The sequence below is a fragment of the Hemiscyllium ocellatum genome, chromosome 21 (assembly GCF_020745735.1).
Source record: "Hemiscyllium ocellatum isolate sHemOce1 chromosome 21, sHemOce1.pat.X.cur, whole genome shotgun sequence".
Lineage (NCBI taxonomy): Eukaryota > Metazoa > Chordata > Chondrichthyes > Orectolobiformes > Hemiscylliidae > Hemiscyllium > Hemiscyllium ocellatum.
The window spans coordinates 41,557,643-41,585,420 of NC_083421.1; the positions used below are offsets into that span (position 1 = coordinate 41,557,643).

The following is a 27,778-nucleotide window of genomic DNA, read 5'->3' on the forward strand; positions in this document are numbered from 1 at the left end:
AGAATATAATATAGTAATTCAACATGTTTTTTAATAAATTGGAAAAACTTGCTTTGTTTGGTGTAGGATTATTGCTCAAGTTCCAAAAGAGCTAATGTTAAATTTGGAAATCTTTATTAGATTATGACACTGAAGTTGAATTTGTAGAAGTAGATTTAAGTTGCTGCTGTTAAGCTAAGTCTCAGCTTTCATAATTTTAATGCTATGTTGAGGAGCTATGTCAGAATAAGCTAACATTGTTCCTCAGGGTATAATCACTCTAATGATTTTAGCGTATGTGGTTGACTGCTGTTTTATTGCATTCAGTGTTTGAGATATTATTGTTTTGAAAGAAACCTTGACTGTAATGGTAAAAAGTTTGAATAGTTGCAATAGTGCCAGGCGGAAAACAAGAGGAAGAGGAAAGAGGAGAATTGGGAAGGCTGCTGTTATGACTCACGTTCACATCAGTTATCAGGAAGTAGAAGACAAACTTAGCCAGCAGTACTACACATTGCCACTCCTTTCTGGGCAGCTGGGAGCATGTTAATTGTGACTGCTGTCACTGTTAAAGTCTGCATTGAGAAAATATAATAAGCATTTGGATCCTTCACTGAACTTTTTCCAAAGCCTCAAATCACCACCAATATAAGGGGTCCAAATGTCTAAAGGTATTCTAGCCAAGGTGTATATAAGTACAAAATGGTTTGCTTTGTTAAATATTAAATAGTCCTGCCTTTTGATTCGCTGGAGCCAAAATTTGGCTGTTTTCTCTCTATACATGCTATCAGACCTGCTGAGTTTCTCCAGTTTGTTTTTTATTTCAGCTTTATACTCTTTGCTTTAGCTATGGTTTCTCAATATTCGACCTGACTTCAGAAGAATTGAGAGCTCCAAGGCCAATCTCTATCTGTTCCACATAAAGTACAGATATATTGATGTTGGTCCTTCCCACATGCTTAACATTGCCCTTTAAATACTATCTGCCAGACTTTGTCACACTCTCTGTGCATCCACACCTCCATACAGACCATACTCTGCAATCACCCTACCACGGGTTTATGTGCAGTGGCATTTGGAACTGGCCTGTAAAGAAATCCATACTATTCATAAAAACGTTTTGCTAATGGGGATGGAGTGAGTTCTTAACCTATTCTAACCATTTCGCACTGACTCCTGCATTTAGTCTTGCAGAGTAACTTATTGTGATGTGCAGTCCCAATATTTAGTCCACATATGCTATCCATGTTGAATTCATCAGGCTTTTAAGTTTTTTTTTCCCTGCTGAATGGGTTAGGCTATCTATAGTATTTGAAATTACCCTCCTGCTTTGTTACAATATCATTTTCCAGTGGGAAAAAAATCTTAATATCTCATATTTCAAATTTTAAAAGTTCAAAACCTCCCAATAGTTTCCCCAATTTTGTTCTGCTCATTTGAAGGGGAAGCCTATCTTCAATCATAGATTCACTTGCATTGATTATTTACAAAAGGAATCTGCCTTGCATCCTTTTGTTTCTGTAATATCTTTTTTTCAAGATCTCCAGAACAATTATGGTTTGAGTCAAACTGAAGTTTTACGCAAACTCAGCAATGTCACAAGCTTGCTGTTATTATTAAATATCCCGGTGTGGATTGAGGCCTTTTGGCCCATTGGAAGGGCATCGCACACAGACCTAGTCCTCACTGTATCTCCATAACCCCACATTTCCCATGGCTAATTCACCTAATTTGCACATCCCTCAACTCTTTGAGCAATCTAGCATGGCCAATCCATCTAACCTGCACATCTTTGGACTGAGAAGAATCCAGAGGCAATCCACGCAGGCAGGAGGAGTATGCACACTCCCCACAGGAAGTCATCCAAGGCTGGAATCGAACCTCGGTCCATGACACTATGACAGCAGTGCTAACCACTGAGTCACCATGCCACCCCTGTGTGTATACACTTGTGCGAAATATACCTGTGTACAATTCCGTGTGCATTTCATGTTATTTTCAGGTAGCTTTTAAATTCCTAATTAACTGCATGCCAAGATTTCTGTTTCTGCAATTCCCTCCCCCCTTATAATCTTGCCATTTGTTTTTAAACTTTTACTGCATTTTTACGCAATGAGCGACATCTATTACTTTTCACTCTATTAAACCGTTTTCTCCTGTGATGCCTTCCATTCTTCTTTGATTTGCAATGGCCTCAATCAGCAAATTGTTATTCTGTGTCAATGTCAAAGCAATGTATTAATTCATAATTTATAAATGGAAAGCAAAAGAAGGCCTACACACATAATGTGGCTTATTGCTCCCCACATCCTGCAAGTCTGGAAAATATTCATTTATAGTTCCACCCTGCTCTCCGCTTTATTCCTTATAACTATCTCTTTCCGCTTTTTTTCATAATGCTATGCATCTGGATTTTCACTAGGTTTCCTTTATATGCCAATGCATAAAGTGTTTTTCATTTCTGCCTTTGTTTTTGAATGCTTTTGGCTACACCATAAAGAATGGTGGCATTCTCAAGTACTTGCTGGAACTTTTCTTATTCATAAGAAACAAGTGTGACTTTTTTTGCTGCCCTTTGCAATTAAATACATTCTAAAAAGCGGTTTAATTTTTAAATCTCATTTTAAGAATTTTCAAAGTGTCAGCTTGAGTTACTCCTGTGAAAGTTCATTGGATACACTAATTGTCATAGCGATCTGATCCACCTGAACCAGGAAGGTTCCAAAATAAATCTCAACCTCTTCCGGGTTATCCAACACTGGCAAGCAGCAGCGTGGCCTCCTTGGACCAGACTGGGCTGGAATTGTGGTTTCCTAAATTGGATAGAGTTTAAAAAGAAAACTTAAAAATTGCAACAGGCGTGCCCAAGAAATGTTTTCATGTGGTTTATTATCGAAGTATCAATGTGAGGATTTGAAGATCAGCTGAAATAAAGCATCTCCTCACAACATAATTGTTGTAGTATTGAGTATAAACCAAATACAATCGCCATCTGCTCAAACTTTCTAGTGCACCAAGATTTTTTATCTAAGATTTTACCTTTTGGTTTTTGGTGCATTAGCAATTCTGATAATGTTCGAATAACCGAGGCTGTTCTGTACAGGGTATGTGAACACTTGTCTACTCTCTCTTTCGTATTTTTAAATCAATGTCATGCTTTCACTCCTTTTCTGTGGTTTTTGATTTCCCTTTGGTTTTCAGCCCTGCCCGACTGTCTCAGAATATGATCTTTCTTTCAGCACAACTCCTTACCTCTCCTGTGCATATAATACTTCTGTATTATATTATAGTTAAAATTCCACAAGCCATAAATGGGTATAAACTTTGTTCTATTTCTGTAACTCTTAAAATCCATATATCTATTGTGTTGTGCATTCCTTGCAATTTTTTTTAAACCCTCTTGGTGAAAACTTTATATATATTCAATCTCAGTGAATAGTGTCTGGGAAGGTGAGTCCCCCTGCAAGTGAAGGTTATTGCTGAAGGACAAATAAGAGAACCTGGTAATAAACTAAAGTCAAGTTAATCTGTTTTGGTTCTAAATTAAATTTTGTATGCTAAGAATGAAGGCAGAGCAAGAAAAATTACTTCCATTGACATTTGGCTCTGTTTGCCAGTGAAATAGAGTCGTGATGTTTGGCTGCATTTTGTTTCTCACTACTAGCTTTCAATATAGATCCGTTATCAACTTCCCAGTTAAGGCTTTCCCATTGTGATTCTGAAAGCTTATAGAAAGTTGTCGTCTATTGCTTCAATGAAAAGAGGGGGGTTCATATTTACTACAATAGCTCTTTAAAATTGGAGGCACTGATAAATGTTTTTGAAAACTGGCAGTGAATTAGATGGAAATAGCTTGCTTGATTGACAAGTTGTTTGCAGCTGTTGAATCCATTGCTGCCTGTTGACCATGCCTTCAAAACAGAAGACGGTCCTAAAAATGAATAGCTGTACAAAACCATTTTTGAAACTATTTTCCAGAAAGATGTGTAAGTTTGCTTTTTCCCTTCTGTAAATCTCTCCTGAAAGGCAGAGTAGAAGTGTCAGCTTTTGTGTACTGCTGTTTCATGATAGTCTGCACAATCTGTATTAGTGGAGAGCTTTTTTCCCCAAAAATAGCACCTATCTAACCAGACTTGTTTAATGTATGAACATATTTTTGCAGGGAGGGGTCAACCAGAGAATGTGTTTTTAAAAATAGTCCTGATGACACATAGAAAAGCCAAAATTTCTTTTTTTTTAAAGAAAGCTCCTAATTAATTGAAGGGAAAGAAAAATGGTAGAAAGAGATTACATGTGAGAGTATTTGTTAATAGTTTTATTGACCATTTGCAGGCAGGAGAAAATTAAATTTATTCCCCAATTATGTTTTTCCCAGCCATGTTACCCTTGTTATACATTCCCTTTTTGTTTGACAAAATAAAAAAATTCTGTTTTACACTTGATCATTTCTGCAACTCAATATGCCCTCCTGTGACAGCCTCACTTTTTTATGCTGCTTCTGTACCCTGCTGAAATGTTTATCCGTGGTTGAGTGAATTAAACTTGTTTTTCTTCTGTTGCATGAGAGATTTCAGCAATGCTACTGACGTTTTGATCTCAGGTTCCTGTATGTTAGTGTTTAGTGAACCTAGTAAAACATTTCAGCTTGGAATGGGAGCAAAGCTTAAAACCGAATCCTCCACTTTTTTGAAAATCCATTTGCATTTACAGTTCAGGCTACCATTAAAATAGTGTATGTCTACAGATTTCTTTCGAATTTGTTAATATTCAAATCTTAATCAGCAGCCAAAGTGTTATTAACGGTATTTTCATCTTTCAGATACAACCTTCTAAAGCTACTCCAGAAATTTGGAAAAGTGAAGCAATTTGACTTCCTTTTTCACAAATCGGGTCCGCTTGAGGGGCAACCTAGAGGCTACTGCTTTGTCAACTTTGAGACAAAAGAGGTAGGTATTTTTTTCAAAGTTGTTTATTCCTTTTGGGCCATTAAAAATCAAATCAAAGCTCTTAAATTTAGTGTTTAGATTGGTTCTATTTACTTGGAAATTAAATAACTCTGGATAGTAATGCTATTGTCTGTACTTGACTTGACAGCACTTATGTCCAACCCCAATACAAAAACTACTTCAATTTTATTTAACAAGGAAGCAGAAAAATGTTTTCAAATAATTGGTTTGTGCATCATAAAACAGTAATAATTATTTTATCCATCACAATTAGTGTCATTTTAATTTCCCATCTGTCCATTTTCTTGCAGCATTCTTTAGTCTCTTTTATTATCACAGCTGTCTTTTCCATCTACCTGATCCTTCCAATAGCTTGCATCCTATTACCTCCAAACTTCACACTTCGCTTTATAACTTTTATTGATCCCACCATATACAAATTATTTTTCGACAACTTTGTCAATTACCCTCGTCATGAAAACTTAGTCCAGTTGGAAAAGGCTTGGTGTATCGGCTAGTTAATTAATAGGTCACACTTTGTATATGGAGGTGTGCACCAGTGCCACATACGTATTGCTTAAATTAAAATGTAAAGGTTCATTTTTGGAAATCAAATTTGATACTTTTGAGCGCAACCCATAAGATGACAGGTAAAGCCTTCTGACCCAGTCTCTGCTTCAGAAGCATATCCATACCGTCATAAAGGGGACTAATTAATAAATTACCAAGGTTTTGTATGTTAAATTTAGATAATATTTCAGTAATTTTTAATATTTATATTACACAGCTTTGAATAACAATTCCTTTTGTGTTCTAGCCAGAGACACTGTTATAATAGCACGTAATTTTAATAGCACTTAATTTGTTTCACACTGCACTGAATATTATCGTGGGCAACTGTTTTTAACTTTTAATTCTAGGAATTAAGCCAAGTTTGATATAATACAAAATTTAGTGTATATGAATTTCTACTTTCACAAATAACTAATATATCTTTTGAAATTCTATAAACCATTAGTTTGGAGAAAGCTTCACATATTTGAACATGGTAGCGACAAAGGAAAATAACCTTTGCAACAAACATGAGGAAAAACTCCTGAACCAGTCTGTTTACCAGTCAACTGTACAGACCTTAATACTTGGTGACCTTGGGTGACCTCCCTCAAGTATTTTATTTTATTGACGTCAGTTCCTCTTACATACCAATAAGGTGTAGTTAGCACTTTTCTACAAAGAAAGAGAATCCTCAAATCAGAAACAGTTTTGACTGTGAAGGACAACCAACCTCATTTCGAATGCTGATTTATGTTTATAATGTTAAAGTGAGACTTAATTAATTATGTTGGGCTAACTTTTTGCTTTCTAGACCTGAAATTAGCCCTGAGTGAAGTACACAACATAGGTTGTGTAGTGCTGAAGTAGATCCTAGCACTTTGTAAGGTGAGGTATGTGGGTCTGACATGATTACAAATGTCTGCAGGTGTTAAATTAAATTCTCTTTAGCATCAATTCAGCCCAATAACTTTTGTCTTTTTCATAGGATCGAAATCCAATCAACCTTGTCACATTTCTTGAGCTGTATTCAGAAATGTTTTTAGATACACGTTCACTCAATTTATTCTTTCTTTGGTGGCCTTCCTGGGAAACGTATTGGACCAGTTACTTCCTAGCATTTTATGTGAAAATTTACTTCATGTTGCCTGGCCCACATTTTTAAGGAGACTTTAATTATGTCAGTCATCTTCAGTATTCTTAAAAAATAAAATTGTCACCAAGAAGCCCCCATTCTAAAGAAAGCAAGCAGGAGTTAATTCTGCTTGAATATATATTTCTCATTCCAGTAATCATCCATGTTGGTTGTGCTACACCCTTGAGGCCAATGAGTTAATAAAGCATTTTAAAATGGTATTTGACTAATCATAATTGTATATTACCCTGTTTTCAAAGAATTATAAAATGTCCGGGTCCAGAAACAGGCCATTTGCTTGAAGCTTGTGTTAGTATTGTCATCTCGAGCATCTCCTTTCTCTGCATACTTTTTTTCCCCCTCCCATTATATTTTTTCAAGTAATTACTTAATTCCTACTTATAAGAGAATTGCTAAACTTTGTTTCACCAATGGTCTGCGGCAGTGCCTTCAACATATAACCACAGTCTTAAATAAGATATGCTTTCCCACCTCCTTTTAATTTCTGTCCACTTGTTAACTGTCACTACCCTATAGAAATGATCTATCAATTTTTATCTTTAGCTTAACCTTTTATAATTCTGAAGTTCTTTATTGGGTGGTACCTTGCTCTTTTCAGCATTAGTGAAAATATTTAACTTGTCAAATGTGTCTACCAGCTTGTTCATAATGATATTATAGCAAATCTACAATGTACCTTTTCTTTTTGAGGGTGCTCAAAATTACACAGTAATCTCAGATTGTGGTCCTGTAGTTCCAATGCTACTCCTTTTATCCTTTTGTAGATATTTCTAAGCTTGGTGTTCAGATATGTTATCAAGTGAGACTTGAACTTGGAGCTCCTGGCTCAGACATTATCACTGCAGCACAAGAGCTATACTCCTTTCTCTTGTATTCTGTATTTATAGACATACCAAGGATTTGCTTATCCATTTTGATGGCCCTATATCCATCTTTTTAAGAATGATTGTCCGAAAATAAGATCTCTCTGTTCCATTTAACATCTTAGAATCTTGAAATCTGCATTTCCTTGCCTTATTCTTCCCAAATATATTTTTATTTTCTACAGTGAACTGCATCTGCCCAGTCTCTGACCTTCTTATAGCTAATTAATCTGTCCATGTCCTGCTACAGCTTTTTGCAACCTGAAATAATCAAAACTTGTATTTATGTGCTGCCTTAACATAGTAAACTGTTCCACAGTGTGTTGGAAGAGATTGAAATTTGGCATCCAGCCACATAAGGGACTATGGGACAGATGAACAAATATAGTCAAGAAGCATCTTGAAGGAAAGGCACAAGCAATTGGACTGATTCAGAGGGAATTCCAGCGATTGAAGTCTTTGGCAGTTCACCTGTGGTTATGTTTGGAGTGTTTAAAATCAAAAATTCATGAGACCAGAAGTGACTTAGTGTAGATACCTTTTTGAGCATTGTAATGCTAAAAAAATTACATAGGTTAGAGTTGGTTAGCCAGGCATTAATTTAAAAAATTTTAAAATGGCGACATTGCTTACTGGGAATCAGTTTAGGTTAGTGAGTACTGGGTTCTGGTGAACAGGGTACGGGCGGCAGAGTTTTAGATGACCTCCAGTTTAGAGGATTCAGAATGTGGAGTGAGCCACCAGTATTGGAATAGTTGTCTAGAACTAATTAAGGCATGAAAAAAGTTATCAGCTGTAGATCTAAAGTATCAGGCAGAGTTCTGTGATGTTACAGAAATGGGAAGAAGTGAACTTGGTCTGTGATCAAAAACTCATTGTCATCAACGGTACAATTTGGTGTCATTAGCGAATCATATTGATCTATCAAGGCCTGCGTTTACATCATTTATGGATGTACTACGTAAGATCATCACCAAGCCAGAACCATAGAAAATATTACTTGCCACATCTTTCAAATCATTTGCTCACACCCTCCAACAACTTCTGTGTTGCTACATTCCCTTTAATTCTATCTTGAGTGTCAACTTTTTACCTTTTCCAAATGTTTTTGAAAATCCATTTCAACTTCCATTCTTCCACTGGTGTTTATTCAATTCATTGTGAGGCTGGTCAAATGCAACTTGCTTTTTGCTTTTACATCTGTGCTGAAATGCCATAACTCGGGTTCCATTGTGAGCTTTGTAATGTGTACAGTTGAGTAGTTTATTAATAACCAATGTGAGATTAACTGATCTGTAACTTCCTTACTAATCTTTTGTTTTTGCTAACTTTGGCACAATTTAATCATTCCTAAGTATTCTGGAAAATTATAATATAACCAGATTCTTATTTTCCAATGAGTGTATGAAAAGATCCCAGTTACTTAAATATCTAGAGTTAAGTAACCGTGTAACAAACATCTCTCTTTTTAAATAATCACCAATGTTTGAATTTCAGTATCTGCCTTCATTGTAAAAACTGAGGCAATGAATTTGCTCACTTATATCTGCTCTTACAATAAGCATGCAACCCTTGAATCTTCACACTCCTGTCTGATGATTCTCTTCATACAGATATATTGACAAGTTCTTCCATTTTTAATTTTGTGAAATTACTAGCTGCTGGTCTATGAATTCTAGGCCATAAAAATCCTGGCTCCTGGTTCATTTGTACAGCTATTTTTCCAATATTTAAATGTTTTAAAATGCATTCTCTGGCATCTTGTAAGCATTTGAAGTTTAGTAATATTGGTGATCTAATAAGGATTATTTCTACTAAATTTGTTATCTGCTGACTAAGAGCAGAATGCTCAATTATTCTCAATTTCCCAAAACAATTGAGGAAAAACAAATTAATTCCCAAAACAATAAAACAAAGATTTTTGAGACAGTTCAGTGAGAAACTTTGCAGTACTAGCCAAACCCCTACCCAATTCGGTTTGCTATTGGCTGAATCATATGACTTTATCATTTGGCTGTGAAATCTAGCAATATTATCACATTAAATTGACTAAATAGGCAATATATAGGTTTCAGGTGAAGTTGGCACACATGTCTTTTAAGTGAGATTTCAGAGTTGCATATCTTTCGTTGCACCCATTCAGAATAGAGTTACAATAATAGCAATTGAGCTGGTGTATTTAATATTTGACCTGCAGTTTGTCAAAGCTATAATAATTAAGGGGTTACAATAGCATCCTAAATAATGATTGAACCTCAAATGACTTGTGAATGTTGTCCAAGTAGCACAGTGGGTTCCACTTCCTCCCAACCAAAGCGGTAGCCATGGGCACCCGCATGGGCCCCAGCTATGCTTGTTCTTCAAGTATGTGGAACAGTCTGTCTTCCGTCATTACACCGATACCTTTCCCCATCTTTTCTTCCACTACATTGATCACTATATTGGTGTCACCTCATGCTCTCACAAGGAGGTTGAACAGTTCATCAACTTCACTAGCACCTTTTATCCTGACCTCCAGTTCACCTGGACCATCGCGGACACCTGGAACCTGTTATGGACCTCTCCATCTACGTTTCCAGCAACCGACTCAGTACAGACATGTACTTTAAACCCACTGACTCTCTCCACTACCTGGACTACACCTCCCCCCACTTTCACCTCCTGTAAAATCACTATCCCTTACTCCCGATTCTTCCACCTCTGCCTCATATGCTCCCAGGAGGAGCATTTCCACTCCAGAACATCCCAGATGGCTGCCTATTTCAAGGACTGCAATTGCCCCTTCCACGTGGTCAACAATGCCCTCTAGTACACCACCTCCACCTCTTGTACCTTCACCCTTGAACCGCACCCCTCCAACTGCAACAAGAGCAGAACCCCCGCCCCCAGTCCTCACCTTCCAGCCACCAATCTCCAGATACAATGTATCCACCTCTGCCATTTTCACCACCTCAGTCAAATTCTTCCTTCCCCCTTCCCCCATCAGCATTCCATAGAGACCATTCCTTCCACGACTCCCTCGTTAGGACCACACGCCCCAAAAACCGTCCCTCCACTCCCGGCACTTACCCTTGCTATTGCAAGAGGTATAAAAACCTGCACCCTCACCTCCATCCAAGGCCCCAAAGGATCCTTCCACATTTAGAGATTTTCCTGCACCTCCACACATGTCATCCACTGTGTCCGTTGCTCTCCATGTGGTCCCATCTACATTGGGGACAGGACACCAACTTGCGGAACACTTCAGAGAACATCTCCAGCACATGCACCCAACAATCCCACTGCCCTGTGACCAACTACTTCAACTCCCCCTTCCATTCCACCAAGGACTTGCAAGTCCTAGACCACGACTGCCAAATCCAAGCCACCCGGTGCCTGGAGGAAGAATGCCTCATCTTCTGCCTTGGGACTCTCCACCCACACAGTATCAATGTCGATTATACCAGTTTCCTCATCTCCCCTCTCTTCTCCATATCCCAGATCCAACCCTCCAACTCGGCACTGTCCCACCTGTCCATCTTCCTTCCCACCTTTCCTCTCCACTCCACTCCAACCCCTCTCCATCACCTCTTCCCCCCCCCCCCACCCCCAAAACAAACCTTTATTATCTACCTATCACTTTCCCAGCTGACTTTCCCCAGCTCCCTCCCATTCATCTCTCAACCCCCTTAGGCTTCCCCTGCATCCCTGATGAAGAGCTTCTGCCCAAACCATCTCTCCTCATCGGATGCTGCCTGACCTGCTGCGCTTTTCCAGCACCACACTTTTTGAATCTGCTGCTCACCATTATCAAACAATAGGGCTATTTCTATACTTTTGATGGTTACTGCATTGAAAGTACTCTGCAAATAATTGTACAAGATTGTTGGAAATTGTCACATGTCCAGATTGCGTAAGCAGATGTTCAATTCCAAGTTTCCAGGTAGATTTCATTATTTGATGCATGGCAAGTACTCAAGACGTAGTGCTATGACATTGAATATTTACTGAGATCGTTTTGTTTTTGTTACCTAAACTAAGTTGTTTGCTTAGTTTGTAATTGTTTGACTTCTACTTGGATGTTCAGAGTAATTATTTAATAGCTATCATGTTTGAGATGTTAGTTCTTGGAAAAGCTGAAGTTTTACAAAAACTTGTAGTGAATAGTTTTTTGTCCTATTCTGCCATGCAATTTTTCTTAGTTTCAGAAATAAAAATGATTTAAACTTAACTGTGTCAAAAAAACTTCCTGGATTGATTCTGAAATTATTTCCTTATAGAATATTGATACAGTTTCAAATACATACCGAACTACTCAATTTTTGCCAACCCTTCCAGCATTTTTATATAGTTTCATTAACTAGAAATAATGAACCTGCATCTTTGCAGCTCTTTTCACAACTCCAGGATCTCTCAAAGTGCACAATTACGAATGAATTGTAGCAACTAATGTGATGCTAGACACAGTCCATATAAGTTACAAATGACAATTGATTAACTATTTTAGGTGTTGATTCATAGACATACGTTAGCCACAAGTAATCCTATGCATCTCTTTAGGCTGTGTTGGATTTTTATATCCATAAGAGAATAGACAGAGCCTCTTTTTTAACATATCAACTGAAAGATGTGCTTCCTTTGTAATGAACAAACATTCCAACTAGATTGTGTACTCTTGTCTTGTTTGGGGCTTGAACCCAAGACTTTCATATTAAAACACAGGAGTACTGCAAACTAAGCTAAGACTGACTATTAATCTTAAATTACTTGATGACTGTACACCAGTGAGGTTCTTAAGAAACAAATGTTATTTTTCCACACTATTAACTTAGTTTCATCATTTTGTTACTTTTAGGAAGCTGAACGCGCCATTCAGTGCTTAAATGGCAAACTTGCGCTCTCCAAGAAACTGGTAGTGCGTTGGGCTCATGCACAAGTGAAGGTGAATATTGTTTTTGAATGTAAAATTCCTTATTTTCCAGCAAGATTTCAGATTTAAAAGTGCAGACGGAGTTTAATCTTTAGGGTTATAATTTTATACTTTAGTCATTTTGTGCTTTGGCACCCAACTGAATGAACTAAAGCTGTAGAAAATTAGCGCAACCAATGCTGTAATTGGCACCATTAAATAATCCAGATCTTGCCTTCAATCCTGGTGTAAGCGCAAAATTTCATACCTAGAGATCAGTTTGTCGTTCTAGTGGCAGTGTTTTACTTTTTGAACATTTAGTTTAAATATGTTAGGGCCTTTTGTTAAGTAAATTTCCATTTTTGGTCTCTGAAGATTTTGGTACTTGAACATTTGTAAACCACAAGCAGTCTCATGGATAGAGCAGAAGTATTTCAGTCGCTGACAAATTGTGTCCAAAGCTTCAAAGACTTTTGGCATTGGTTATCTATCCAATAGTTATGACTAATGAATTGCATATTGCAGTAGTGCTCTATACTGATGTCAGCAAGCTGTTGTCTCTCATGTGCCAAAGTATGTAAGTAGAAATCAAGCTCTTATTGCAATGTGTTTTTAGATTAAAATTGTTCCGATAAATGTGAGAAAATGAGTTCTGTTGATGGTCAGTGGTCTTAGCCTGCATTATGGGTGGTGAGGAAGAAAATACGCAAGCTGTTCTTTTCCCTAAAATTAATTACATTTTCAAATTGGCAAGTTCTGGTTCTTAACTTGGGTTTGAAATAGTGAAAATAAGATCGGATCTAGTTCCTTTCATGTGATTTCTAACAAAGGTTGTTTTTGTCAAGTTCCGTATTTTTGATTGCAGCAGTCATCCAGACTGATTAATTTATTGAACTATGCTAATTTATGTTTTGAGTGCTGTTGCAAATAATAGGAACGTTCTATAGCATTCTAATTGTGACCTGGAACTTAGGTAAATTGAGGATCCTGGTTATTTTCATGAAAATTGCATGGGCAAGGAGCAGTTAACAGCTGCAGGACATTTCAAAAGTTCCACCTAGAAAGCAAGTTTGAACAACTGCCAAATAAAACATTTGAGGAAGCATTGAACATGCTGGTGCTGTTTCAGGGGCCTTGAAACTGAAGATTCCAAACAATGTTTCTAACTTTTCTGTTCAAGGGAACCCTACAGCTGAATTGAAAATTGCACCTTCTATTTTGATAATTACCGAAACCAGCTTTTTAATATCTTTTTGCTTCAGTACTTTAGCATGTACATTTCGGTTGGACACATTGAATTGTTTTTTACTCATCTATTAACTGCATTCTTTATATTTTTCTTTGTAAATGTTTTGAAGTAATGATATTCTAGAGTCAGGCTAGAGAAACATTTCAGCACTGCAATTTGTACTGCATTTGTCTACCCAAATAATATCTAATGTATAGTGAAAGGCTATTACTCCCAAGAACTAGTGGTAAATAACAAGGTTTAGTGTACTCAGCTAAAAACCTTTTCTTAATACATTGGTATTTTTCAAAATTAGTTAAGGAACAGGTGGAAGGAGTATAAATGATTTAGGAGCACAATCTCCACTGAATTGCATGTAATAATTCTATTTAAATATATCACTCTATTTAGAATACACCTCTTATAACAATTGAAAGTGCAAGCTCAATACAGAACCCGGGTGTTTTTCTAGCAGGGGAAATGCGTTTCTTGTGGAATTCTTGAGCCAATTGTCTGGTGGAATTGGTACTGTGACCTGTTCACTTTGACCTGAGCCGGATTCTCTGCACTGGCTAGAGAATTGTTATATTTATGCAAAATCAATGTCCTCACCCTCCCCCACACATACATATGTACAATACATATATCTTGTGTTGCAAAGTCAACTTTATCTGAACATGCCTGAATAAAATGCATTCCAATTATGGGGATAGAGCCAATGCCAAGAACATGTGCACAGGACAGAGATCCAATGTTGTATCCCTGATAACTTTTTGTTGTTTTTGCTGAAGGTGCAGGATAACTTTGATACTTTCATATCACACATTTGAAAATCTAGTTGTTGCTGTGGGCAATTATTCAATTCTGCAGTTCATTGTTTCACCCATAAGTAGGTTAGTTAATGTTTCACCATTTTAAGAACTGGTTCCATTTGTGGATCAAAATAAATGCAGCATTCTGTTTACAGTTAGAGAAATTTATTTAATTATAATTGGTGTTTGTACTAGCAGCTTGGGTAACTACTTGACTAAAATAGTGATCTTTCATGCCAGTATCATGTATTTTTCTTTAACTGTTTATGCAGGCCTTGTTTCTTCCTGCTATAAATTAGAATGCATATTCTGATCTAATGAAAATTTGTCTACGTTTTCCTGTTTTATGCAGAGATATGATCAATATAAAAATGACAAGATTCTTCCAATAAGTCTGGAGCCTTCCTCAAGCACTGAGCCAGTGCAGTCCAACCTGAGGTAATGTAGCGAACGTTATTTAAGCCATTTAGTCACAAGCACATTGAAGTCTCCAAAATTGAAAAGAGTCACTATCCAAGCTTAAGGCATATTTACATGGAATGGAACCTCAAGTTTTCTTGTGGCCCGTATTCTATTCTATGGAAGATTAAGTTTAAACTCCATTGCACAGACTTGAGCACATTTAAGGTGACATTTCAGGGAGTGTTGTGCAGCTGGAGTTGCTGTCTGTCAGCTGACACTAAATTGAGAGTCTGGTTTCCCATTCAGATTAGCTGAAATAATGCATGACACTGTTAAAAGAAGGGGATGAAAGTTCTATCCTTCCAGACCATTATTTATCTTTCAACCAAACACTAAACTGTCATTTGATCAGTTGCCCCATTGCTGTAGAGACCTTGCTGTGCAAGGTCTATAGCAAATGACAGCATTTCAACAGTACTTGGTAAAGGACGTGAAATTCTATAAAAATGCATATTTTCTTTTTTCTTTGATTTCTTGATTGTCTTTACTTTTGCTCTTTTGAATGTAGGTTTGAGCCTTGAAGCAGTTTAAACTATAGCTGTGTCATGTCTTTCACTATGCTTCATTGCTGTTCTCATGTATAGGTAGCACATTTCAACAATTACAGCAGCTACTCATAGGTCATGTCTTTGAAGGGGAAAAAACTCCGCGTCAATGTTTTTTATTCAACAAAGGGTTATCAACTTGAAATAACTTTGCTCTCTTCACAGAAGCTGCCTGACATGTTAAATGTTTCCAGTTTGTTCTGTTTTTATTTCAGAGTTCCAGCATCTGTCGCATTTTCTTTTTGAATGACAGAAGCTAAACTGATTCAATACAAACTGCAATGAATGCCCATTCTAATTGCATTTTTCTGTTCTTCACTCATCTAACAAATTAACAAGTCTCTAAGAAAGAAAATGTTATTCTTTAATAGTGAAGTCTTTTAAATTGATGGCACAGTGGTTGCAATTGCTTTTAAACAGTAAGTTTTGTGATCTCCAGATATCTCAAAGCATGTAAAGCAGTACTTTTGCAATGTAATCTTTGTAATGTAGGAAAGACTAGTTAATTTTTACAACCTGTAAGGTTCCACTAACAAATGTAGCAGCAATCAAATCTGGCTTAGTGATCCTGGTATAGGCATAATTATTGTCAAGTCTCTGGGACGATGGCCCCTGCTTTTATCAAAATTTGCCATTGGGATCTTTTCTAAATATCTGAGGCTTCAGATCACTGGTTTAATGTTTCATCCAAATGGTGGCACCTCTGAAAGCATAGCATAGACTCAATGTAATATTGAGTTCTGAAGTGAGGTTTGAACCCAAAACCTCCCCACTGAGGTGACGATGCTATCAACTGACATTTAAATTATGCTTAATTCGCACAATACGTTGAATATCATATTTTTGACCTTCAGTCAATATCGTTGAGTAGTTAAAATCCAAGACCTATATGGTTCAATTCATTTGTTGGAGAAACTGCACTCATTGACATGGATGACTTGGACCAAAGGGTCTGTTTCCGTGCTGTACATCTGTCTCTAAAATCAGTCTTAAGGCATTGGGTTAGGTCAGGAGATGTCATCAGCCAGCGTTTCTGCTTCAGCCCAAGCTTCACACCTTGTTATAAGTGTCCGTGTTGATGTAGGATTTGGTTCAGCTGGGATGCGCACAGTCAAATGACCAATTGACATCAACAAAGTTTCAAAATAATAAATAATAGCAACTTAGATCATCTGTATTTCCACAAACTTCACTGAATTGCATAGGGTGAAGAAGATTAAACTACATGTTCTAGAGCTTTTCTGCTGTGGATAAATCCCCAGGACCTGATCAGGTCTATCCTAGAACTCTGTGGGAAGCTAGGGAAGTGATTGCTGGGTCCCTTGCTGAGATATTTATATCATCGATAGTCGTAGGTGAGGTCCCGGAAGACTGAAGGTTGGCTAACGGGGTGCCACTGTTTAAGAAGAATCATAAGGACAGGCCAGGGAACTGTAGACCACTGAGCCTGACGTCGGTGGTGGGCAAGTTGTTGGAGGGAATCCTAAGGGACAGAATTTACAAGTATTTGGAAAGGCAAGGACTGATTAGGAATAGTCAGCATGGCTTTGTGCATGGGAAATCAATGTCCTAAACTTGATTGAATTGTTGTTGCGTTTTTTTTGTCTTTTTTGAAGTAACAAAAAGGATTGGGGGCAGAGCAGTAGATACGATCTGTGTGGACTTCAGTAAGGTATTCAACAATGTTCCCCATGGGAGACTGGTTAGCAAGGTTAGATCTCATTGAATACAGGGAGAATTAGCCATTTGGATACAGAACTGGCTCAAAGGTAGAAGACAGAGGGTGGTGGTGGAGGGTTGTTTTTCAGACTGGAGACCTCTGATCAGTGGAATGCCACAAGGGTGGATGCTGGGTCCACTATTTGTCATTTATATAAATGATTTGGATGTGAGCATAAGAGGTACAGTTAGTAAGTTTGCAGCTGACACCAAAATTGGAGGTGTAGTGGACAGGGAAGAGGGTTACCTCAGATTACAAGATCTTGATCATATGGGCTAATGGGCTGGAAAGTGGCAGATGGAGTTTAATTCAGATAAATGCGATGATTTCATTTTGGGCAAGCAAATCTTAGCAGGACTTGTGCAATTAATGGTAAGGCCCTAGGAAGTGTTGCTGAACAAAGACCTTGGAGTGCAGGTTCATAGCACCTTGAAAGTAAAGTTGCAGGTAGATAGGGTAGTGAAGGTGGTGTATGGTATGCTTTCCTTAATTGGTCAGAGCATTGAGTACAGGAGTTGGGAGGTCCTGTTGCAGCTGTACAGGACATTGGTTAGGCCACTTTTGAAATATTGCGTGTAATTCTGGTCTCCTTCCTATCGGAAGGATGTTGTGATTTACAAGGATGTTGCCAGGGTTGGAAGATTTGAGCTGTAGGGAGAGGTTGAATGGGCTAGGGCAGTTTTCCCTGGAGCATCAGAGGCTGGGGAGTGATCTTTAGAGGTTTATAAAGTCATGAAGGGCATGGAAAGGGTAAATAGACAAGGTCTTTTCTCTGAGGTGGGGGTGTCCAGAACTATAGAGTACAGGTTTAGGGTCAGAGAAGGAAGATATAAAAGAGACTTTAAGGATACCCTTTTCAAGCAGAGGGTGGAATGAGCTGCCGTGGTGAAGGCTGGTACAATTGCAACATTTAAAAGGCATCTAGATGGGTATATGAATAGGAAGGGTTTTCAGAGACATGGGCCAGGTACTGGCAGGTGGGACTAGATTAGGTTGGGATATCTGGTTGCCAGGGGCGAGTTTGACTGAAGGATCTGTTTCCGTGCTGTACATCTCTATGATCTGTGATCTGAGTGTGATGATGATAATGAACTGAGCAAGATCAGAATTAACCAAAAAAAAGTGGGAAGGAAATAAGTCATCCAATGTAAGTTTTACAGATGTGAAATGATTGCTTTGACCAGCTGATTGTTTTCTTCACTCATTTCTATAAACATCAAAGGGACAAAACAACCACTTCTAAAGTACCACATATACTCCATATTGTCCAACTTTGTTAAATGTATTTGCTCAGTGCATTTTGAGACCAACTTTACTCTTATCACTAAACAGAGGACACAACCTATTAATGAAAAACCTGTTCACTATTGATCGACTAGCTAGAAGATGATGAGCAAGGTTTTCGTTACACTGAATCTAACCTAAGATTGTGCAGTCAGTGCTTTAAAACTTGTATTAACTATAAGTGGTGTGAGGTTTATGGGAGATTGATATCCTTGTTTTTTTTTCAGCTGCTGGTGTTTTCAGATGTCTCTGCAGCACCAGTCAGCACCCAAGACTGCAATAATGATCATGGTCTCATGCCATTCACAGGAAAATTAAATTCAGTGATATAGTCTAACTAGATTTGAAATTATCTAACACATTTGTAGATCCCATATTAATCCCATAAACAAATCTTTATATTATTATAAAATCAAACTAAGAACTAGAGTTCCTGTTTGGCAAAATTAGATAGAAAATAGTATTTCTCTTGTATGGACCCCATGCTGGAGGTGTCTCAATAGAAATTTTCCAGCTTCATTAGGTCCGCTGTAAAATTGTAAACCGTTTTTTTTTTAAAAAGTTGAGGGGACAGTCTTCAAAGTCTCTGTAAATTTAAAAGATTTAAATTCCGTACTCTGATTGCTATTGTACTTTCATAGACTGAAATAATTAGTTCTACAGTGGATATCATTTGAAGTGTGTTATGTAAAAATGGGAGGGGGAATAGAATAGATGCCATTTACTAGATGTAGTTGGATCATTATTGCAGTTCATTTTTCATGCAGGTTATTTAAAGATACCAAAAACCCAAATCTTGTATTATAGATGTTTGAATTCTAGGTACTGCTGTTCAACAGATTTTAGCTTTTTCCGCCACCAGGGATATTCCATTGTTAATTTTTTTGTATTCAAATGAAAACTTCAAACATTTTAGGACAGCTTTCATTTTGATGCTTGACATTACGTATCTATATTTTCTAAAGTACAGCAAACAATATCTTAAGCTATTATGTTAATAGCAAGCTACTTGATTTCAAAAGTCACTTCGCCATTGACTTTTCAAAGCCGCAGGATATAATGTAGATTAAGGGGCTTTAATCTTGTTCTAATGGTCATCTCTTTTTATTTGCAGCATTAGTGCAAAAATAAAAGCAATTGAAACCAAGCTTAAAATGATGGCTGAAAACCCAGATGTGGAGTATACAGGGCCCCCAACTTACTCATACAATAAACCCACAGACAAAGTACCTGGCAACAAATCACGAACTGCTCCCTATTCTAGACTTGTTCGGAAATCCAAGCAATGACTAACACCATGAGTACTTCAGAGTCTTTCTTATCAGATTTCTTTATATGATATTCAGTGGAACTGTAAAATCCAATAATTACTGCACAGTGACTTGGTATGATATGATTTATTTTTCTAAACAAAATTTAAAATTTAAGCTGTTGGTCTTTAAAGCATATGGTTCAAATGTATGCCAGCAGAGTAATTAGCAGTGCTGAGCTCATCAACCTTTCATCCTAGAAAGCTGATTTCTAATGTGAGTGTCAATTTTGGCCATGCTAATTAAAACTGAGACCATGACTTTGACTGTGACTGAAATAAGGCTGTTACTTAAATAATGGTCTCAACTATTTCTTGCAATTTTGTGGTGCAAGGGTATTTTGCTGTGGTTTATCATGTAAGTTGCATCCATAATCTTGCAGTTCTCGACTGAACTAAGGTTTGCTGGTAAAATCCCTGGATTATATGGTGACATTTCCCTTTCTGTTTGCTTGCAAATTTAGAATAAGAATGCAAATGTAGTTGCAGATTTGATGGCAATATACATCATGGAAAGTCTGGCAAATGAAATAAAAGTTTTATACGGAATGTGTAGTTACAATCGAACACGCAATTCAATTTAAGATGATATTTCCAAAATAATATGTTCTGGCTATTTTTTCCACAAGTCAATTTTTTGTTCTAATGTGACAATGCTAAACATTCAACTGTCAGGTCACATGTTACACCTTGTAAATGGCCATATTAAAGTTTCTTTTTAAGTACGAATTGGTAATGATCCAATTACAGAAATGGTAAAATATCATGAAATTAAATGTAATTAAGTAAACTCTCATGGTACTTAGCTAACGTAAGCCTTGGAAGTCAAAATTCCTGGTATTGCGCAACTGATCTTTTTATAATTATTCATGAATGGGATGTGGGCATCACTGGCAAGGTAAGCATTTATTGCACATCGTGTTCATTGTCATTGGCAATGCTGTGGATTTGGAGTTACATGTAGACCAGAATAAAGGGCATTGAACCGGGTGGATTTTTAAGACAAGCGACGGTGGCTATATCATTGCCATTTGGCAAGTTTTTTTTTTATTCAGTGCATTTTATTGAATTCAGATTTTGCCATGTGTCATGGAGTCTGAATGGATATCCCCAGACATTCGACTGGATTGCAAGACCAATGACATTACCACTACACTGCCTATTCTGAATCATGATAGATCCAACATAATCTTTACAAATAAAGCAACTTTATCTTCCGTGATCCTGTCAACCATTTTTTTTTTATTCATTATTCACAATCTTGTGGATTGGGGTTGGCAGATATAGCATGTGACAGACCTCACTGAAGAATAAGTGAAAAATACTTTCTTTTTTAAATAAGACAAGACCTATTGTATTTTTAAAGATATCCATACCTTTCTAGTGAAGACCTTGATCTGGCATATACTTGCTGAGGACGTGAATTGTAACAGTATGGGTTTTGGGGATTGTGAAATGCACTGCTTGCTGCATGTAATGAGAGGTTTATCATCCGATGCACTAATCTCCATCCCATACCAGAAAGACATTAAAGCAATTTTGATCCTTTGTCACAAAATATTTGCCACACAGTGACCTAAACATATCAGTCATGTACTGCAATGTGTGAATGTGGATTTGTAAATATTTACAGAAATTGATACTATTACTTCAAGCAGCCTTGGAATTAAATTGGTTAATATTATGGGGTTGAAGTGCAGATTTTGTTTTAGCTAGCCAGATGTCTTTAGCACTATGACCCAGCTTTTTGAAGACTGAGTCTCTTATTTTTAGCCAAGCCACTAAATTGATCTCAGGAACTGACTGGCTTTTTCCTCATGTAAACCACCCAAAGTGGTAAAATTGCTTCCTTTTTTTGCAATCCTTGGTATACAAATTAGGCCCAAAGTGACTGGATGTTCCTAATCACAATGGGTCGAGTCCTATAGGTTGGGTAAGGGGCCAATTCTTAACCCGGTTTTTACTTGTACATTGAAGAGTCATCCCTGGAACAAATCATGCTTTGAATTAGAAACTGTATATATTTTATGACTAAGCCCCTTTTAAAGACGTTGTCTGTGTATAATGGAAAAATGTTAATGTCATTCTTTGTGTAAAATTTATTATTTATGACTTGTAATGAAAAATATTTTAGGTAAACGTATTAAACTTTGAGTTGCTCAACATTGAAGAGTAAATGGAATGTATTAGTTGTTTTTCTTTCTAGATTTTGTCTGGTATAGCAAATTTCTTCTGTTATTGTAAAACCTGTTATCTTTTGGAAACTATTAAAAATAAATATTTCAAACTGGTTTAATTATATTTGTCTGTGTATCTGATCAACACTGATTACACCAACGTCACTTTTCAATAAACTAGGTATTTTATGTGGAAAACTGGCATGAAGTCATTGTGGCTATTGTTGATGTATTAATGATCCAGGCTTCCATATCTGTTGAAAAGATGTTTACTGTTGTATTTATCTACTGTTGCTCTTATGGTTTGCATTACCAACAGTCCATTAAATTCATTCCAATCAGGAAAATAATTTGCTTTAATTTTCAAAGTGCATTATTTTTGTAGGGATAGTGCTTTTGGAGCACATCAAACATGCTGTGTACTTTGACCATTCTACAGCAGATGCCCCCTTCTCCCATTAAAGTCAGTGGCTGTTGTAATTTTCCAGCATTCAAGTTGTCACTGTTATGTCTTAGACTTTAAAGTAATCAGGCTTGTGACCTGAAATTGGTATAACGTGTTTCTTCAAGTTTGGACTTGAGCTTTCAAATGTGCATTGCAATTGGCCTGAGCTCATTTCTTAGCAGTGGTAACTGACAGATGAGTGGCATGAATCTTGAGTTTAGTCATCAATACAGAGGTACAGGTACAAATACAGTTAAAACAGTTCAGGGAGCTGCATATTCTAATGATTTACCTCATAGCATCCATTCAAAGCAAATTATCATGCTATATTACTTTAAAGAAAAATGATATAGAAACGGCACAACAGAAATCAGTTTATCATGCTCTCAAGTGTTTTGGTAGAATCATCCTAATACCATGATCAGGATGGACTGCTCATGGTTTTCGAAAGCCTGTGAATTTTGTTTCCCTTTGGTAAAACAGTTGATTAGACTGATGTTCATAGAACCATTCCTCAGACATCATTCAGTAGTTCAGGTGAAAAGTCAAAGCAGTCCATCCACTACAGACACTTCCCAGATACTGTGCATCCAGCTCCAACACTGTAGACCTTCCTGTGTATTACTCCTGCCGCAGTAAACACAGGTCCTGCCCAATACCCCTCTTCCGCCACCCCACCCCCGTTTCCATCCTTTTCCCTCTCCCTCTGCCCTTCCCCCCCCCCCCCCCCCCCCCCAAACAAAACGCACCCACCTGATACAGCTCAAATCACTGCCATGATCGCTATCCCCCCATCCTCCAGTGGTCTCACCATACTCACCCCACAGTGTGATCACCACCCCACAATGTGATCACCACCCTTCACAGCCATTGACATGCTTGTGGTCAACTCTCCCCAACAAACTGTTTATACCAATCTCTTGCTGATTTCATTCTTTAAATTGTGGAAAAGCTGTCCATTTGATTTATGGTGCAATGCCATATTTTCCTTGAATGATTAAATATCACTGAGCTGGGTTTGCTCAGGTCAATGAAATCTTACTGAGAATGTTGCATTCAAACGCAGGGGTGACACAGTGCCTCAGTGGTTAGCACTGCTGCCTCAGCGCCAGAAACCCAGGTTTGATTCCCACCTCGGGCGACTGTCTGTGTGGAGTTTGTGCATTTTCTCCGTGTCTGCATGGGGGTTTCCTCCGGGTGCTCCAGTTTCCTCCAACAATCCAAAGATGTACAGGGCAGGTGAATTGGCCATGCTAAAATACCCAGTGTTACGTGCATTAGTCAGGGGTAAATATGGGTAGGGGAATGCATCTGGGTGGGTTACTCTTTAGAGGATCAGTGTAGACTTGTTGGGCGAAATGGTCTGTTTCCATACTGTAGGGAATCTAATCAAATGAGTGCTTTGAAATTAAATTGGATGGAAGGAACTTTCTTTATGGGATTTGTTAAAGAAAAATCAGTTGACCCTGTTTAACAACTAAATAGTGAGTTTGCAATCACAATGCCAATTTTGCCAACAAAAATTAATTTTAAGTATTCTTGTAATTCATGTTTTAATAAGCTTGAATAATAAACTGCGTTATAAAATTCTAGCTGTGCTAAACAATAATTCAAAATAAAAAGCTCAATAAAATGTCTGTCAGCACAAACTTTAAGTGAAACAGCATATCTTTACTGACAGTATTGGTTGAGCTTTTTAAAATTCTGTGGTAATTGAGTTTGAGGCTACAATTGTAATACCTTTATTTACTTTGAAATTTGCTTATTTTCGCATTAAATTAGGTGATATGTAGATAAAGTTCTAGCATTGCAAGAATCGGTGTGTGCAACCTGCCCCGGGGGGGAAAAAAGGGATGTGACCTTTATAAAGTATAATACAAAACCTTAGCAGTTCCGAAAATAAGTAAATGAAATACTTGTGTACATTTGCTACAGTATTAGGGAAAGTCAGCATAGTGCTATCGGGTTAACTAGTCTCCAGCTTTGACCTGCCTGAAGGGCACAATAAAATTGCAGGAATTTTTTAAAGCTATACAGTAGGTTTTCTTTCCACTAACTCTAATTTGGGCACTACTACAAATAATTTTTGAAAGACTGTACATACTCATTCTATTGACTTTTATCTGATGTTTGGTAGCGCATGTGAAAAGTTGGAAGATTAAGCTCAACTAAGTAAAATTTGGCAACCAGATCTAGATATGGCTCACCAAAGCTTTATAAAAATTCAACTTGACTTCCCTGTCTTTATTTTCTGTGTATCTATTTATAAATGTTAATGCATGACTTGCAATCATGTGAGTTCTTGAAATTTGAAATGTTAAAATTATTTCAAATATCACCCAAGGATAATTGAAGGTTTGAGATATGTAACATTATGAAGAACATGGTGACCCTAAATATATAATTATCCTTTTGGGCTCACCTTCACTAATATTGTTCACACTATTAAGAGGTTTTTTGCTGAGATGTAATTTCATTGAAACTAATAGGCTTTTAAAAAGGTGACACAATCATTGCAAGTTTGTGTACATAATGTTAAACTGGACAGCACTGCTGACAGATCTAGCTGGGAGGATGCTTGAGCTGCAATAGCTATGACTCTCTCAAAACATTTGTTGAAGGAAACTTTACAAAGTCAAGGCCACCCTTAACCTTGTTCAAGTCTCCACAGAGCATTATCAAACCAATCTGATTTTTGTGAACTAGTTCTTTAGCTAACTCAAAGAGAAACTAAAAATCTGACTTACAGCACAAAAAGTTTTAATTTTGATTTTATTAGATATGGCCATGAAGCGTGATCTGCTATGAATAAGGAATCAGATGTTTGAAGCTTTCCTCGTTTCATGGTCATTAACCACTTTTACGTTGCTTTAGTTTTACACATTTTGGTGCTTTCTCCAGTTCATTGACATTTCAGTAGTGCACCAGGAATGGTGAAAGAGTTGTGAAGTAAGTTTTTTGCTGTCTTAAACTCTTAAGCACTGACCCCCAGTTAATTTGAGACATGCCGAATGAGTAGGTCTTCCTCTTGGCAGTGAATAGAACGTTCTACTGAACGGGTATAGCAGTTTTCCACAGTGTGAGGTCACAAGAACCCGACTGCTGTGTTTATAGCAGAATGACCTGTATAATGAAGAGTAACAATGCCCACCTTCGTGAAAGGAATTCAAAGCATTTTTCATACAGTAGTCTTTGCTGGTGTTATACTCAACAATGTGGTTCCTCAGTATTGTACCACCCATCACATCCCTTTGAGTGATTGTTTGCATACATGTATTACATGACAACAAACACATTATTTGACCCCTGCCTGAGCACCATTCCTGCATCTGGATTTCTTTTTGTGGCTTATCTTCATTAGCTGCTTGCACTGCCTCCACTACCTGGGCAAATTACAGTTCTTAGGTATCTGAAAGGAAAAAGAAGCAAAGCTGTGTGAGATTTAAAAAGAAGAAAATAATAGGTGTGTATTACTGGATGAGCAGTTTCTTAGTCATAATTGATAGCAGATATTTTTAATCAACCTGTTCAGAGATATAATTGCACACATCTGGAGTTGGTACAACTTGAATCTGGGCCTCATCATTCAGAGGTAGGGAGCACTCTACCACAACATCCGTTTCAGAAACAATTGTAGGAGAAGGAAGATGTGGAATGAGAGGAAGAGGATTAACTATGCAGAAGCTCTCAGCCTCATTATTTCAGCAATATTCTTCACCCCCTACCCCCTTTCCCTCTTCCCCAATCAAAAACCAGCCTTAGATGGTCCTCCCATAATGGAAAGTATCATCTCTTCATAACATTAGAGCATGCACACATGCTCGTCCCATTCCAGCCAGTTCCTGCTGCCTTGTGTGTCATCTCCTATGAAAGAGAGGGAAGTATGTCAATGAATATGATGAAAGATATATAGGTTGATTTAGATTAGATTAGACTTACAGTGTGGAAACAGGCCCTTCGGCCCAACAAGTCCACACCGACCCGCCGAAGCGCAACCCACCCATACCCCTACATTTACCTCTTACCTAACACTACGGGCAATTTAGCTTGGCCAATTCACCTGACCCGCACATCTTTGTGACTGTGGGAGGAAACCGGAGCACCCGGAGCAAACCCACGCAGACACGGGGAGAACGTGCAAACTTGGACAGTTGCTGATGTTTGCAATTTTTATGGTCTGGATTTGAGACCTGAAGCAGTGCTAAATGTGTGAGGATAAGGAGCTTATGAAAATTGTGTGCAAATGCTGATTAATTGATAGTAAATAAATGATAGGAATGTAACAAATCAAGCAGTGTTGAGGATAGTAGTGCACTTGATATATATGATTTGAAAATTCATTGGTGACCTTTGAGATTGTTAAACTTTCTACATTGCACCCAGATTTCCAGGACTATAATCCTATTATTAACTGTTTATGTTATCCCTTTTATCTTCTGTGCAAGTGCATAGTCCCTCGAAGATGCAGTAAATCTATTTCTTCCAGCTGCAGAACAACTAGTGGAAAATTTGGGCCATTCTCTCTTCTGTGATCAGTCATCATTACTTGTAGCATAGCACTTTCCTTAATTATCTTTGCACATTCTGCAGTTTCAGTGTATCTTACCTTTAAAAGATACAAGCCAGTTTTAAGCTGAGTAAACTAGTTTTAAGTAACGCTAGTCATTCAAGACAATGAACAGTGAAAAAGCACACCAAAATCATAATAATGCAGTAGGCAGTATAAAGCTGGCATCTTACTTGCATTTCTGTCAATACGCATGGTGTAATAACAAATTCTGGGTAATCCAAGATGGAGGATGAGAAAAATTTCTGACTGTAACAGCTGCTCCTTTTTTTGAGGTAGTTTAGGTGCTGGAGGTGATTTCCTTGAATTCCTGGAGCAGCAATCACTGTTTTATATGCTGTTACATTGTTTTGGAACTTTGGGGAGAAAAAGTCAAAACAATAGCAGTTTAAAAAAGAACAGACAAAGGAAGCACATGGTGAGGTCATTGCAGGAGAGAGAGAGAGAGAACCTGCAGAGTACTGCCTTTGCTGTTTGAAATCATACATTGCTAGACATCGGAGTGCATCTGGGAAAGTTAACAAACAGTGAAATTCACAACTAATCTTGGAGGAACTGTTGGGCGAAGTTCATAGCACAGAATCAGATAAGTTAATCGTTGTTTTAAGTGTGGCCTACAGAGAATCTGCAATATTGAGTAGAGTGGGTTCTTTCTTGATTATATGTTTTTGGAGATATGTCTCTTGATTAAACTTAAAATATAAGCCATGACTATTAATTTAATCTGGGGCTGTGTTTGTAGAGGAATAAGCCGATGTTATTTACTGGGTCGGTAGATTGTGAAGGAGCAAAAATGGCCTTTAATAGAGTGATGTGTACTTCTTGTCAGATGTGGGAGTTTAAAG

The 27,778-nt window shown here is 37.5% G+C and overlaps 1 protein-coding gene across 1 annotated transcript in view; it reads left to right on the forward strand.

Moving 5' to 3' along the window:
* rbm18 (RNA binding motif protein 18) overlaps positions 1-21,962 on the forward strand; it is a 37,698-nt gene extending 15,736 nt beyond the window's left edge. The window contains exons 3-6 of the mRNA XM_060841059.1: positions 4,799-4,925; positions 12,331-12,417; positions 14,777-14,862; positions 19,550-21,962. Coding sequence (XP_060697042.1) covers positions 4,799-4,925; positions 12,331-12,417; positions 14,777-14,862; positions 19,550-19,724 — 475 coding nt within the window. The 3' untranslated portion in view covers positions 19,725-21,962. The remainder of the gene's footprint in view (positions 1-4,798; positions 4,926-12,330; positions 12,418-14,776; positions 14,863-19,549) is intronic.
* The last annotated feature ends 5,816 nt before the right edge of the window (positions 21,963-27,778 follow it).